General features: G+C 37.7%; 1 protein-coding gene across 1 annotated transcript; it reads left to right on the top strand.

Annotated features, from left to right (window-relative positions):
• Positions 1–2,057: 2,057 nt before the first annotated feature.
• LOC139698591 (uncharacterized) lies at positions 2,058–11,379 on the top strand. The gene is made up of 4 exons (XM_071597434.1): positions 2,058–2,231; positions 6,042–6,255; positions 8,043–8,219; positions 11,285–11,379. The coding sequence occupies exons 1-4, from the start codon at positions 2,058–2,060 to the stop codon at positions 11,377–11,379; spliced, it is 660 nt and encodes a 219-aa protein (XP_071453535.1).
• Positions 11,380–11,900: the final 521 nt, after the last annotated feature.

Genomic DNA, 11,900 nt, shown 5'->3' with positions numbered 1-11,900 from the left:
CGTTTGGTCTTTTATTCAAGCAGGTGTAACATTGCCAGGGGAAGCCTTAAGCCTCCAAGAAAGAATCGAATCAAAATCTAATTTTTAGTTTAGCTTCTTATTAAGGGAATACAATAATAATTATGATAACAGGCGCATAGTAAATGTTTAATTGTTGGAATAGCTATGAAAGAGGAAAAAAGTGTGTAAAAAATTATTGCTTTCTAGAAACTCAATGAAGTACCCTACTTATCCAAATCCTTGAATAAATAGAGCGACGCCAATTACCCGCAACTCTAGAAATCTACTTCATTGGTTTTTTTAATGATTGACGCATTGTTTGGCTTATATTATGATATAATATGGGTAAATATCAAATTTTAGAACAAGTTTGGCATTTATAATTCGTTTTAATATTACTCGATGTGCCATTCCTGCATAACATTGTAAGTTTTTTAAGTAATCCATATCTTTCCTGACATTTTTACCTTAGCGATACAATATACCTGTAATTCATTATACGAAGGGCGATAGTTGAAATAGTGTACTGCTCCCATTAATTATGTTTTGGGTAAATAGTCATTTTAACTCAGAACGTTTTTCATTGATTTAAAAGAATGCATGTGTTACTGTCTTGTCTTGAACAAAAAACACTAAATAATGTAAGCTTACTTCGTCATCATTTAAATAAAGTTTCTGTATTTTATTTACCCAAGAGTATAAACTGCATTTATGCCTTTGGTTAGTCTTGTTGTCAAATTTTAAAGTGTCCTTCCCTCGATATTAATGTTTTCTTTTTTAAGACGAGCCAGTAATTTGGCCGCTGATATTTTCAATACTTTCTGAGTGGCAAGTAGGCCACTTTTGGATAATACACAGGTTTGTTATGCCCCGACTTTTTCACATAAATTCTGACTATTCCAGTTTGAATCAATTTTAATTTTGGTTTCATATTATTTTTTGTTCCACTGACTGTAAAAATATGGTATAATCAAAATTTTTAACAAAGTCATCAAACTTAAGTGAAAATATCATCAAATGGTAAATTCTGCCCACTCGGTGTTGTTCCATTCCGATTTGTTATCTCATGAAGGACTGGAGATTTTGGACAGAAGGAGGTTTATGAAAATGTACACTGGGTAGATGAGTGGGAGAGTTTCGGGTTGGAGATTTTTTGGGTGTGGTGCGTACCGGATCAGATTGCTACTGTGGGAAAAGGTGTGCGTGTCCTAGAATAGATGGAATGGCAGACACCGAATCGTTAAAGGACATCTTAAGGGTACCCTATGGCACCTAGACCGGTATATTCCTTGTGCCATCTACATTTGAGTCTTTACCTCCAGAGTTCTACAACCTTACTAAAGGGCACTGAGTCTTTTATGGGTAAGTTCCCAGAGACCCCAAGAAAGGGGATCCTTGGCAGCGATTCTTTAATCTTATTCAATATAGAAGAAAGAAACAAAACAGCTTCAGGTTTATTTTTGTGGAATTCCTCCATGATGAAGGTAAAAAAAGAACTTTACACTTTACAAAAAGTACCCCCTCTCCCTTACACCCCCTACCTTACTCCCCTCTTGGAGCCAGTCCATATAAGTTGAAAAATGTTGATGTATGTTACCTTATGATGATGCGTAGTATCGAAACCATGGTCGTGAAATATTAAATCTTTATTGTGGAAGTGTAAAGTTTCTTTTTTACCCTCATCACAGAAGAAAGAAATAAATTTTTAAACGAAGAGGAGAAATTGGTTGATAGTCACAACGAAGATGAAAAAACAGCTTGGAAACGTCTATTGCAAATATTCTCCCCAAGTGGAAAGATTAATAGATACAATGCTGATTTGAAAAACAGAAAAAAAATATTTTTCCAATCTCTGCCTTGAAATATCGGACATCTCTCGCGGAGTCAAATCGCAACTGTCCTTATCGTTTCGATTATCAGATCGAAAGGGATATTATCTGGATATTTATCGAAAAAAGAATATTGCCCTTCAAATAGGAGCTGTTGATTACGTTCAGGTTATATATACATTCCTTTTGGTCCTGAAAAATCTAATGATCGATCAGGAAGGAGGGACAATGACAACCAACAAGACGATGTTGCTGCTGGCTTGCGTGGTGGTCCTCGCCGCGGTGGGCGTCAAGGGCCACGGCTACATGGCCGACCCGTGCCAGAGGTCATCCCTCTGGAAGCTGGGATTCCCTACGCCCATCAACTGGGAAGACGACGAGCTCAACTGCGGAGGATATGGGGTAGGTCCACTGCTTACCTGCATCCAGTCGTGCCTAGGTTAGAATGACGAAGTGGGAAACTGTGCTAGCATCACTTAGCTACGGCTCTACTGCACTGTTGAGCACCATTATCATTATTATACACTTTGAGGATTGATCACTGTAATAAAAAAATCCTTCAGGGAGAGATGTGGGTATGCATTCAATAAACAAAACTGAAATTTGCAGTCATCCAATGTGTTGAAAATATTGTTAAATTTCGGAACTCATTCCATGTATTCTAAATATGGTTCGACTGGTGATATTAGCTTGTCAATTCATGGGACTAATTTTGAGTGGAAATCATTGCCATCTGGAGAACAAGTTAAAGACGGCAAGCGTTAATGGGGGAAAAGGCACGCAATGAGTTGGTGGATGACTTAAGCCCAAGTTGGTCAAAAATGTGACGAGTGGGGCGAGTGAAGAGGGTGATAAGCATAGGGGAATGGGGATGAGATAAGAGGCGAGAATCGAGGGAAACGACGGGAGGGAGAAATGAGACACGAGGGGGAAAGGATTATATAAAGTGCGTGTTCGTGTCACGAATTTGGTGGCGGAGGGGGGAAACTAGAAATTATATCTAACCCACGTAGGCATTCCTGAGTTCTGAGTGTCTATATAGTTCATTTACCTCTTAAGTGGTATTATGTGTCAAATGTATAGAGTGCTATCATATAGTCAGTGTTTCGCATATACGTCGTACGTTGAACGGCATTTGGTAAAGAATTTAAGATTTTTGTCAACTTAAAAGTTATTATGGAAACTCTGACGAAATGGGATATCAATATTTCTAGATAGGAGCCAAATATAGTACAATTCTCCTGCGATATGGAATCCTAGGAAACTCAGAATACATAGAACCCTTACTAGAAATATTAAAACACTTGTATTTTGAAATGAACGCGACCTCAATAAAACTTCAACTTTTATTCTGGATGTGTACTTTTTATGCCCTAAAACGTTTGGATTATTTCAGAACAAAAAAAGTTTGTCAAATCCTAAAGTGAAGACCGAGAAAAACGAAAGTGACGGAAAAACATTTTGTAAATTTTCCTGAAATGGTTATAAATCAGGAAACTATCTTTTTAACCTGTGACGTCATACTGAGGCAGTTCTCGACGTTTTATTAACACACCTTACAGACTGATCTATGAAATCTTTTAATGAATAATTGGGTCAGATAATTGTAAATCTCTGGATTTTTGAAAAATATCTCTTGTCAATAAACAATTGAACGTCGCCTGTAAACGTGTCCAATTCCGATGAAATTCTACCAGCTAATACGTACACAAGTTGAATCGAGCTTAAAATTATTCCTATAATTGCTGTGGAAAGCTTAAACTCAGAGCTTAATTTCCTCTTCGCTTATTATGATTAGGACACAGAGAGGGCTGACAACTGATAATTTTTCCAAGAGTCCGATAGGAGAAATCAGCATTTGGTGCGACATAATAAGAGGACGTCCATGGGATGAAATGATTGGTAGTTAGGGTGACTTTCTCCCTCTGCCAAAGTGGAAATATGTTATCACTTCTAAATTGGATGGTTATTATCTATCTCTCCTACCTTATTAATAGCCTAATTAATATATAATAGACGTAGATTGGAGGCTTTTGATATGTAGGGGTGGAGAAGTATGGAAGAGGTAAAAAGGATGGAGAGAGAAACAAACGAAGAATCACTATGCATGTTGGGGGAGGAGGGAGGTTTGGTTAAGAGAATTGAAGAATAATTTATTGTTATGATGAATGCCAGGTTGTTTCATCAGCAGAGGCAAAGATATGATCTGTGTTAAGTTCTTGTCCGTCCATAACCTAACTTGTACGGTAAGGAACCTGATAAAAATAATGAATATAAATTATTATGTTGCCTGTTGTGATGAATACCAACATGAGTTGAAGTTATTAGTCAATTTTATAGTTCTCTAGTGCTGCCATAGTAATTTTTGGTCTCTACCGTGCCTATGTTTCGCCCCGCCTCCCAGAAATTTAAATCTTTGCCGGAAACAGGTTGAACCAAGTGCTGGGATTTTTCTCGGACTGAAATTTACTTATATATATATAGTATATATATATAGTATATATATACATATATATATACATATATATACATACATATATATATAGTATATATATATATATATATATATATATATATATATATATATATATATATATAGTCTCTCTTGAAGAAGGCCTCTGAGAGGGCCGAAAGCTCGAACAATTTACCGTGTGAGTGTCCTTTTAAATGTTGCTATTCTATTCTATTTGTGTTATATTGTGTCAGCCCATTATTGGGCCGCTCGTGTGAGTTTTTCCGTACAATCATTATATATATATAAACATAAGCAGTGGTGAGTTTGGTAATTCCTAAGCAGTCATGTAAAAATGCCGTCACATGGCTGGGAAAAAGTTAAATTTGCCCTATATTTTGCAAAGCCTCGTAAATGCAGAGGGAACGTCTAAATACGGACTACAGATTTCCCCTTATGCCCGTAGTGAGCCATATTGAACGGCATCGTATACTCCTGGGGGCTAACGCACTGGAGGAGATAGACGTCATCAACAATCCTTGCAAACATACCAGTTTAATTTAAATTAATTTTAACACCAGAATATTTAATAAATTCTGCGGTGACCCTTTGAGAGCAAAAATCAAAAGGAAGCTGAAAATTTTGAGTAGAGTACTCAGTTAATAAAGTTACTGTGCCATTAATTCGATGGGAAACAGGAAACAAAGCAACTAATACCCAGACCAAACGAAAAACAAATTAGTGAATTAAACTTCATTCGATAAAGACATTTGTATGAATTAAAGTGACGATGAGTTGAAGATGATGAAAACCTTGGCCAATGACACAGCTACAGGACATAATAGTGTATATAATGCCATACACGTACCACGTATAATAGCAGAAATTTGTGAATATCACTGATTTAATAAAGAGTTCTAACGTCTGAGAATAATTTACATTTGAATGAATGGGTAGACGAAAAAAAATAATATGAGAAGAGTAGAGTTCCAAAACTTTGAGGCAGTAAAGAAAACAAAATGGATGATTATTTAAACGAACTTGGGGTACATAAAAGAAGTTAGGATTTAAAACAGGTTAAACAACTTAAAACTTATATCCTGACGGTAAAGCTATCATTAAGATAAGGATTCTGGTCGCGGGAAAAAGAGTGCGTAGAGAAGAAATGACTCTATGAAATATTTTCTTCCGGCATCATGTGCTATCCAATTTGAGTCGACTAAATATTGGGATATATGATCATCTCTATGAAGGTACGAAATGATGGTGACACAGCGATTAAGAAGCTACCAGAGTCGAATTTAAAGAATATAAGATTTCACAATAAACATCGCAGAATGATCGAAAATTGGAAATATACAGGCATACTTCTTGACAAGAGAATTTTCTTTTTGTTTTGTTATTATTCATTTCATTTCTTGTCCCATTCTTCTTTGCTTCCGTGTGTAAAAATCCCCCGATCCAAGATTATTCTCTTGACTCAATGAACAACAGCCCATTACTCCCCACCTAATCAAAGCTCTCAGTAATATTTACTTTGAACTTTTGGTATCAACTCACTTTTCTTGAGGGAATTTTCTCACAATACTCATTCCTTATTCATGAGACTACATTGGCCATTTTCGTCTGGATGAATTCGTAAACAAGCAAGGTGTTTTCCCGGTTCCCATACATGCCCTCTAAAATTTACTGTTTGACTTGAGCCTTCTTATTTCTTAAAATATTACGTCTTTACACAAACTTTGTCAATGTTTCTCCAGACCCAGTGGGACAAGAACGACGGAAAGTGCGGTGAGTGCGGAGATGCCTGGAACTTGAAGAGGCCGCGCCCCAACGAGAACGGAGGGAAGTTCGGGAAGGGATACATCGCACAGACGTACAAGCAGGGAGAGATGATCACTATTAAGATCAACATCACCACCAGCCACTTGGGATACTTCGAGTACAGGCTCTGCCCCATGGACGGTGTCGACGGTAACCACTAACTTTTATCGAAGGAACGCTGCCTCTAGCTCTTCCTTGTTCACTCAATAACTCAGGTGGTACCTATTCGGCGTCGTCGGTCCTTCAAATAGTTTACGACCAGGAATTTTCAAATCATTTATATTCTCCTTAGTGAGGTTGACGTACTTTAGGAATTAGAATTCAAATTAATTTCAAGGAAATTTCAATCCGCTACAACTGGTTCCATCATGGAAACGACGATTTCAGCGACGTAATGAATCCGTTATACTATTGGCGTAACATTTGTCACGCTTTTACTCAAAATGCAGCATTTCATTCCACATTAATTGTTTTCATAGGAGACAGTTATGATCAATTAATGGTTGAGCAAACAAACGAAGAAGTACTGGGCATTGTACGGACGGAGAGATCATTGTTGGGAAATCCAAAAGAAACAAAGGAAGCAGAAAATGTGGGCACAGAATTGTTTAATTGATTAAAGACATAGGGAAGAGCGTTTTGCGAGCGAAATAGAATGTATATACAGAATTAAAAAGGTTTTTTTGTGGTATGGGGTGTCTGGGTTGTGTCCCATTAGACGTAGCTAAGAAATTTAGGTGTGTTCAGTTTGCATCCATGCTTGGACGATACACCGTCGAACAATAATTTCGGTTAAATAGGAATATATGATACACTAACAGCTCACACCTGCTATTAACGCCAATATTAAATGTAATTAAACGTACGATAACCTTACAATTATATCTTTTTAAATTAGCATTCATCAGCTTGAAATTTTAAAACTTTTCAATGCGAAAATTCATTATAATGAATTAAAGATACATAATTTAAAGCATTTTAACTTTCTCCCTCGGAAAAAAAATTCACTTTCCTGATCTCTCGTCTCGTTTATGAATCTGCAATTAAACCTAAAATTATCGTTTTAATAATAAACTAAAAGCTGGCTGATTAGGGCATAAACATCGTGGCTCGGATATTATTAAATCAAAAGTAAAAGTTTTTTTCGAATAACGGCACACTAAATGGGCGTCCAGAATTTTTCCGGAACTTTCAGTCACTGGGTCGTAGAGAATAAAAAAAAAATTATCACCTGTTACTAATTGGAAAATAGTTTTCAAGAGAGTTTCACCGATAAGGATCCGGTACAAATATCCAGATTAATGTTTCATGAGCTATGGGAAAAACGTATTCCGTCGAATATAGTCGGGTGACAAGGACGATACTTTTTGCAAATCCTAACCGATTGAAGGACTGAAGAATGAAGAGCTTCAGCGTTCAAACGGATGAGGAGGTATTTTATGAAAGTGTAGTGCTCTACTTATTACCTGAATAAGCATAAGCATAGTTAAACGAGCCGCGAATTAAATATCAAATTATACACCGGAACGCTTAGCCTTCCTTCCTAAGTTCTTTTATTTATAACGGGATTACATTGGCCACAGTGAACGTGATCCTAATTGACAAGTGCACAAAAAAACTCAAGAATATTATAAATGATTCCAAACCACATGGTTTGTTAAAATTACCCGGCTTGATTGCTGAAACTCACATTTTCATTGGAATTGGCTGTATGAGCAATATTAAAAATATTTTAAGTCGGATTCTAAGCTTTGAGAAGTCGGAATTATAAATCACACCATTTCCTCGAAAAAACTTATTTGCTTACTTCAAGATTCGGCTTTTTTTATGCCAAAACCATCAGCTTGTATCCATTAGGGGACAAGAATAAGGGCTCTTGCAAGGAAAAAGATAAGGAGTCGGTGAATATTCTGTTTACTGAGTCCTTGGTTTCGCAGGCCAGCCTGGAATGCCGGTACCCCAGGAGTGCTTGGACAAGTACTTGCTCAAGCTGGAAGACGGAACCACGAGGTGGGCACTCACGTCTGAAAATGATGGGCAATACCAGATGAAGGTTCAGCTGCCACCCGGAATCACATGCAAGAACTGCGTTATACAGTGGTACTGGAGAACAGGTAAGCGGAGTTCCTAAATATCTTAGGATGACCACTTGCTTAAAAGGTTTGTATAAAATGTACCGGGAAAAGTTTCGGAAAAATAGATTTACTACAGATATTACTAAAATGCCTCAAAATTCTTCAAAATACGAGTATATCCCTTGAGCGTTGACACACTTTTACCAGCGGTTTCTCTTCGACTCAAAGGCTCCCTGGTTGGCGGATTCCGGAAGGTCCTCAAGGGTACGCGTGCATGTGCTCCAATGGTGGTACCCTTTGAGGGATAATTTCACTCTTAGGAATTGAAAATAGTCTGCTGGTGCCAAGTCGGGACTGTATAAAAAGTTGGGGACTTCTTCAACGCGTTGCAGAAGGTCTTCAAAAGTAAAAACTCGACTCTGCTTTTGGTTGTTCGTCAAGACCTTTGGGACGTGTTCAGCGCAGATCTTTCGCATCGATTTATTTTCAGTGATTGTGGTGCGCACTGTTATCTTATCAATGTCAATACGATCTGCGATCATGCGCACACTAAACCGACGGTCTGAATCCAGCACTTCAATCACACGTCGGACGTTGTCGTCGGTTCTTGACCTCGACAGCCGTCCAGCGCGGGAATAGTTCTCCACACTCTCTCGGGAATCTTTGAAGAGCTTGCGTTTGCGTTAAGTCGCTCGACAGAGTCAACTAAAAACGCGATCTGGCCTGAACGAACGTTTGCAGGCAATTGGCGCTTGGCGCATATTAAAAGTCAGCCACCCCCACCACCGAGCCGGTCCAGTGCGAGCGCGCTGTGACGTGTAATCATTTACGACATGCTTATACACCGTTCTCTGAATATTGGAAAATAATGTGATAATTACTTTGCATCAGAAGCCACCACTTTTGCATTCATTGTAGATGGTACCACGATTCCCACACAAATACGGTGAAAATCTTTGAGATAATCTCCTTATGTAAATGTAACAAAAATTTGATTTGCAAATAAACCTGAAAGTGAACTTTTTGTCGTCCGCGTATGAACTGCCTCAAAACCCGTCGTTATCTCATGTACATTTTACTGCTATCAACGAGTTGGTAATCACAGTAAAACTTTTAGTGTTTTTGATTGTCTTCCCCAACTTATTCGACGATATTTTCTCATAACAGCAGCAGCGGTTTCAGTGTGTACATCCATCTACATGTACATAATACCCCACAAACCTCCGTAGGGGCGTGTGGCGAGGGTCACCACTCGTATAAGAGGGTAAAAACCAACTCCAGGAGCTGTGACGAAGAAACTGTGACGCTCCTCCTGCCATCGAAATAGCCTTCAACAAATCGGGCCGCACCGTGTTGAAACCTCCCAACATCCCGCAAGAGTCCTTTTTTAATTAACTCCAGCCAACCTCTGTCAAGAGTTCCTAAGAACATGATTGAGTATATACTTCCTGATGTCTGCTCTTTTTCGAATATTTTTTTACGAATGCCATCCTTGTATGCGTATACATTGTTATTCGCAAACACACAAATGCACGCATTTTCATAAACTAATATACGTATATGAAAACGGCGTGGACGGGAAGAGCGAGTTGTTTCTTGCAAGATCTGACCTACATACTGATTTCTTATGAATAAATTATGGCTGTAGATATGCACCATAATAGTTGTGGCATTTTGTGTCCCAAAACATTGCATTAAATTGATGTCAGATGGATTGTTCTGTAATTACAGGATTCTTCTCTTATCGCCACTCTCAAATACAGGCGTGATGTTAGCTAATTGCCAACACATCGGAACCTTATTCAGCTAAAAATGATTTTCTAAAAATCGTTTCTTTCTTTTTGCATGATTTTGAAAAATTGTTTCGTCCACGTTGACATGTTTTGAACTTGGATAATGAAAAAATTAATTGATTGGCAAAATATTAAAATTATGATTTATGTTAATTATAAACTTTTACTATGGGGTTAATACTTTTTTTATTTCCACGTCGAAGTTAATGGTCACCCAAGCCCTCGTCATTAACTACACTCACAATAATCTCTTGTGTGTTCATGAGAGGTAAGTGTAATATGTTATTCCCACGAGTGAGTATGTATACTGTTTGATGAAAGGAATTTCTCTGCACTAATTTTAATAATGAATTACAAGAATCACGGTCATGAGTGCGTGCTTTACGCAAGAGCAGTTGATGAACCGTATTTTAAAATTAATTGTCTACCCTCTTAAAACATTAAAAACAATTTTCTAGTTGTACTACAAGGAAGAATATATTCCTCATAAATGTCTTGTAGAAATTCCAAGAAACTGCGGGAGATGCCGCAGCAGTAACTTTAGACGGAGCCATCTACCAATATGCATTATAATGCAACAGTTTCAGAGTGTAAAAATCATTCGCCTTGACTGGGATTCGAACCCGGATCCCTCGATGTCCGGTCGACTGCTTTAGCCAGTCAAGCTATCGAGGCATCCCGATAGCATAACTGGCTAAAGGATTCGGCTGGACATCGAGGGATCCGGGTTCGAATCCCGGTCAAGATGATTGTTGCAATTGCTGAAATTGTTGCATTGTAACGACATAGTCCTCCGCTGAAGATTCATTCAAGCAAAAGCAAACTTTCAATGCGGCGTATTGGTCATCACCTGTCAACTCCATCGTTGCCTACATCACACTGAACATGTTTCAACTTGCAACGGTTGATACTGATGCAACTATTGAGTTAAACCAATGAAAAGAGTACGAAATTAAGGAAAACTATTGAACGAGTAGCTTAACATTAAACTTTAAATTAACAAAATAAGTGATGTGAGTAACAATTTTCTTTGTTGAACAGCCACCGTGCATCACACCAAAATTCCTACAATATTCACTGGATATCACGGCGACGTTCGATAATATTATGCATGCAACTATTTTCGATTTTATTCGATAAAAATTATCATAATCGGAATTGGGCAGCGAATGTTTTGCATGTTCGTTTTGAGCGTTTCTATCGCTGCATTTTTTAAAAATTTTTTCAAGAAAGGAAGTTAAATACTTACGAAAATTCGCCTTACAATTTACTAATAGGTTGAAAGCATGAAATTTATCCTTTCTGTTGCAGGCAACTCCTGGGGAACCTGTGACGACGGATCCGAGGGCATGGGATGCGGCCCACAGGAGACTTGGAGTAACTGCGCGGACATCGCCATCGAATGAGAGATCTCCCGGAGACTGAATTGCGTCCCTCAGGACACTTGGGGTATTCGATACGCGATGGTCCACATCTTCTCATTCATCATTAATGCTCTCAATACTTGTGAATACATTCAGTACATTATATCAACATAAACGCGTCAAATTTTGTGTGATAAAAATAATGTTTTTCCAACGTGTTGTAAATGGTTTTAAGTATATAAAATAAGATCAAATGATAAAAGCAATATTCTTTCATTAGAAAAGGAGCAATATATCTGAATATTGCTTTTATTTAAATGGTTAAAGTCAAAAAAGGTATCATAACTATAGCAGGAATATTTCTAATGCCCGTCTTCAAGTAAGGTACGTGTAACTCCAATTCGAGGTAAGTGAACTGATTTGATTTCCTGACTTTTCTATGCCATTTGCACAAAATAATCTTTTTTGAGTGATGACTTAAACGATTCTGCTACATTCTTGCGTTGTTTAACACAGGCTATTTTACTCTCGAGACTTCTTACATAATAATATTAAAAGTATTC

The sequence above is a fragment of the Hetaerina americana genome, unplaced genomic scaffold (genome assembly GCF_022747635.1).
Source record: "Hetaerina americana unplaced genomic scaffold, ioHetAmer1.1.p SCAF_9, whole genome shotgun sequence".
Lineage (NCBI taxonomy): Eukaryota > Metazoa > Arthropoda > Insecta > Odonata > Calopterygidae > Hetaerina > Hetaerina americana.
This window is presented reverse-complemented; position numbering and strand designations above follow the sequence as displayed.

Excerpts from the sequence above, each read along its gene's own strand:
- LOC139698591 (XM_071597434.1), top strand. The coding sequence starts at position 2,058 with ATGACAACCAACAAGACGATGTTGCTGCTGGCTTGCGTGGTGGTCCTC. Across the intron at positions 2,232-6,041 it reads TCAACTGCGGAGGATATGGG|ACCCAGTGGGACAAGAACGA; the intron begins GTAGGTCCACTG and ends ATGTTTCTCCAG. Across the intron at positions 8,220-11,284 it reads ACAGTGGTACTGGAGAACAG|GCAACTCCTGGGGAACCTGT; the intron begins GTAAGCGGAGTT and ends TTTCTGTTGCAG.